Raw genomic sequence first — 1,772 nt, forward strand, 5'->3', positions numbered from 1 at the left:
GCACCACGTTCGTCAACGGGTTGTACTCAATCACGCGGTCGTGTATGATGAGAGAGTACGCGGAGGTATTCGGCGGTACGTTCTCCATGCAGTCGAATTCTATTCTGACATCCACGGTGGCGTTTTTGACGGATTCGTTTTGGCGGGAGCAATCGATGATCACGGGCCATTACGTAGAAAAGTCGAAACGGTGAGACTCGGCTCGAGATATTCGTAGTAGCCCTTGCAGAAACGCGCGTACATATCGTACAGAATCGCCCATCTGTGTTTGCCAAAGTCAAAATTCAGATCGTCGTACGGATAAACTTCCGAGTTTAGATAAAGTTTTACGTTGGTCAAGTTGCAGTCGTCGAATCGGCTTGTGTCGGCGGACATGACATTCTTCCGACCCGTCTGCAGAGCGAAGACGACGTATCGCGGTTTCTCGAGCTGAGTCGCGGTCTTAATGGCCCACGAGTGCTTGGTCGTGTTCTGCAACAGGGGATACTCGTACAGATCCCACGAACGGAAACCCATACTTAGATATTGTCCGTCTTTCAAGGCGCGCAGCATCGACAGCTTGTTGATCCCGTTCAATACCACGTGAGGCATTTGCTATTGTATCTTGATAGTAGGTATTTTGATAGTAGGCTCCAACGCGAGACTTCCCACCAGGGAATTGTTGTCGTTGCGCGCTCGTATCAAGATCAATTTGTGACGAGCGTTAATCACCACGCGTTTGCAATCCTCGCAAAATCCCAGTAACAAGTTGAGCGGTACGCAGAAATTGAAATATCCGTTCGGATTATTATGTGGTTCCCAGCCCGCGTTTCGCAGGATCACGCTTCTGTCGGACGATACCGTAACGTAGTTCTTTAACGTGCTGGTTATTCCTACATTTCTGCAACGATCAATCTCCATACCGTCAAGTTCGTATCGAATCTCATCGAACATGAACGCGACGCAATTAGTACCCAATACCACATTATCGACTTGGTCGGCTGCTCTGGTCACCGTCAATGTTCCTTCGACGTAGAGAAAACTTTCGCACGGCAACGTATACAGATCCTGCTGTTGTATGGGTATTCGTATCTCGTCGCTATAATCAAACGTTGTGTTGGCGTACGGGTTGTACATACGTGTGAGTCTCGATCTTGACGATGCGATCGTCAAAGACCGGCTCGCTTCCGATGTTGAGAATTTCAGTCATCGTTCAGATGTTTCGTACCGCGAATCCCAGAAATTGTAAAAACTTAACGTTCGACGCGTTGAGCTTCTTTCTCGTCGCTTGTTTAACGCCACCGAATGTCGACTTGACGATATCGTCGATCGGTGCAGCCGTAAAGATATTACTGTTATCTGTCGCGTGCTCCGAGTCGTTCAACACTAGCATCTCATGTGTCGCGCGTACACTCACGCTCACGCATACACTGGCGCGTTATCGCTCTCGCCGTCGTACGTGCAATCTGACAATGATCTCTTCTCCGCGAAAATCGAGCAATCGTCCGTCTTGATCAGCGACGCGTATCGTTAGATTTGTAACGCTCCTCGCGATGATCGGCAGATAAATGATCTGCGCCGGCGTTTCCGATATCTTATATCCCGGTAGTACGCTCGGTGAAAATTAGTGTATCGTATGAACGCGTTTGTCGTTGCTGTACGCACCCGCGGTCACGTTACACTCCACACGGATAATGTTTACGTTGATAATATTAATCGGTGCATCTGATTCCTGCCACTGTCCCGGCTGCAATATACGCGTCGACGAAAATCCCAGCAGCGATCCGACGTTG

The 1,772-nt window shown here is 49.1% G+C and overlaps 1 protein-coding gene across 1 annotated transcript; it reads right to left on the reverse strand.

Annotated features, from left to right (window-relative positions):
• Positions 1-594: 594 nt before the first annotated feature.
• LOC139813452 (uncharacterized) lies at positions 595-1,189 on the reverse strand. Its single transcript, XM_071778965.1, has 2 exons — positions 1,106-1,189; positions 595-1,050 (listed from the first exon to the last, which is right to left on the reverse strand). The coding sequence occupies exons 1-2, from the start codon at positions 1,187-1,189 to the stop codon at positions 595-597; spliced, it is 540 nt and encodes a 179-aa protein (XP_071635066.1).
• Between the last annotated feature and the right edge of the window lie 583 nt (positions 1,190-1,772).

This window comes from Temnothorax longispinosus, chromosome 5 (genome assembly GCF_030848805.1).
Source record: "Temnothorax longispinosus isolate EJ_2023e chromosome 5, Tlon_JGU_v1, whole genome shotgun sequence".
Taxonomy (NCBI): Eukaryota; Metazoa; Arthropoda; class Insecta; order Hymenoptera; family Formicidae; genus Temnothorax; species Temnothorax longispinosus.

Bases quoted from the DNA above. Each gene is read 5' to 3' on its own strand.
- LOC139813452 (XM_071778965.1), bottom strand. From the start codon at position 1,189: ATGACTGAAATTCTCAACATCGGAAGCGAGCCGGTCTTTGACGATCGC. The intron at 1,051-1,105 runs GTACGCCAACAC...CCCATACAACAG, and splicing joins CTCACACGTATGTACAACCC to CAGGATCTGTATACGTTGCC.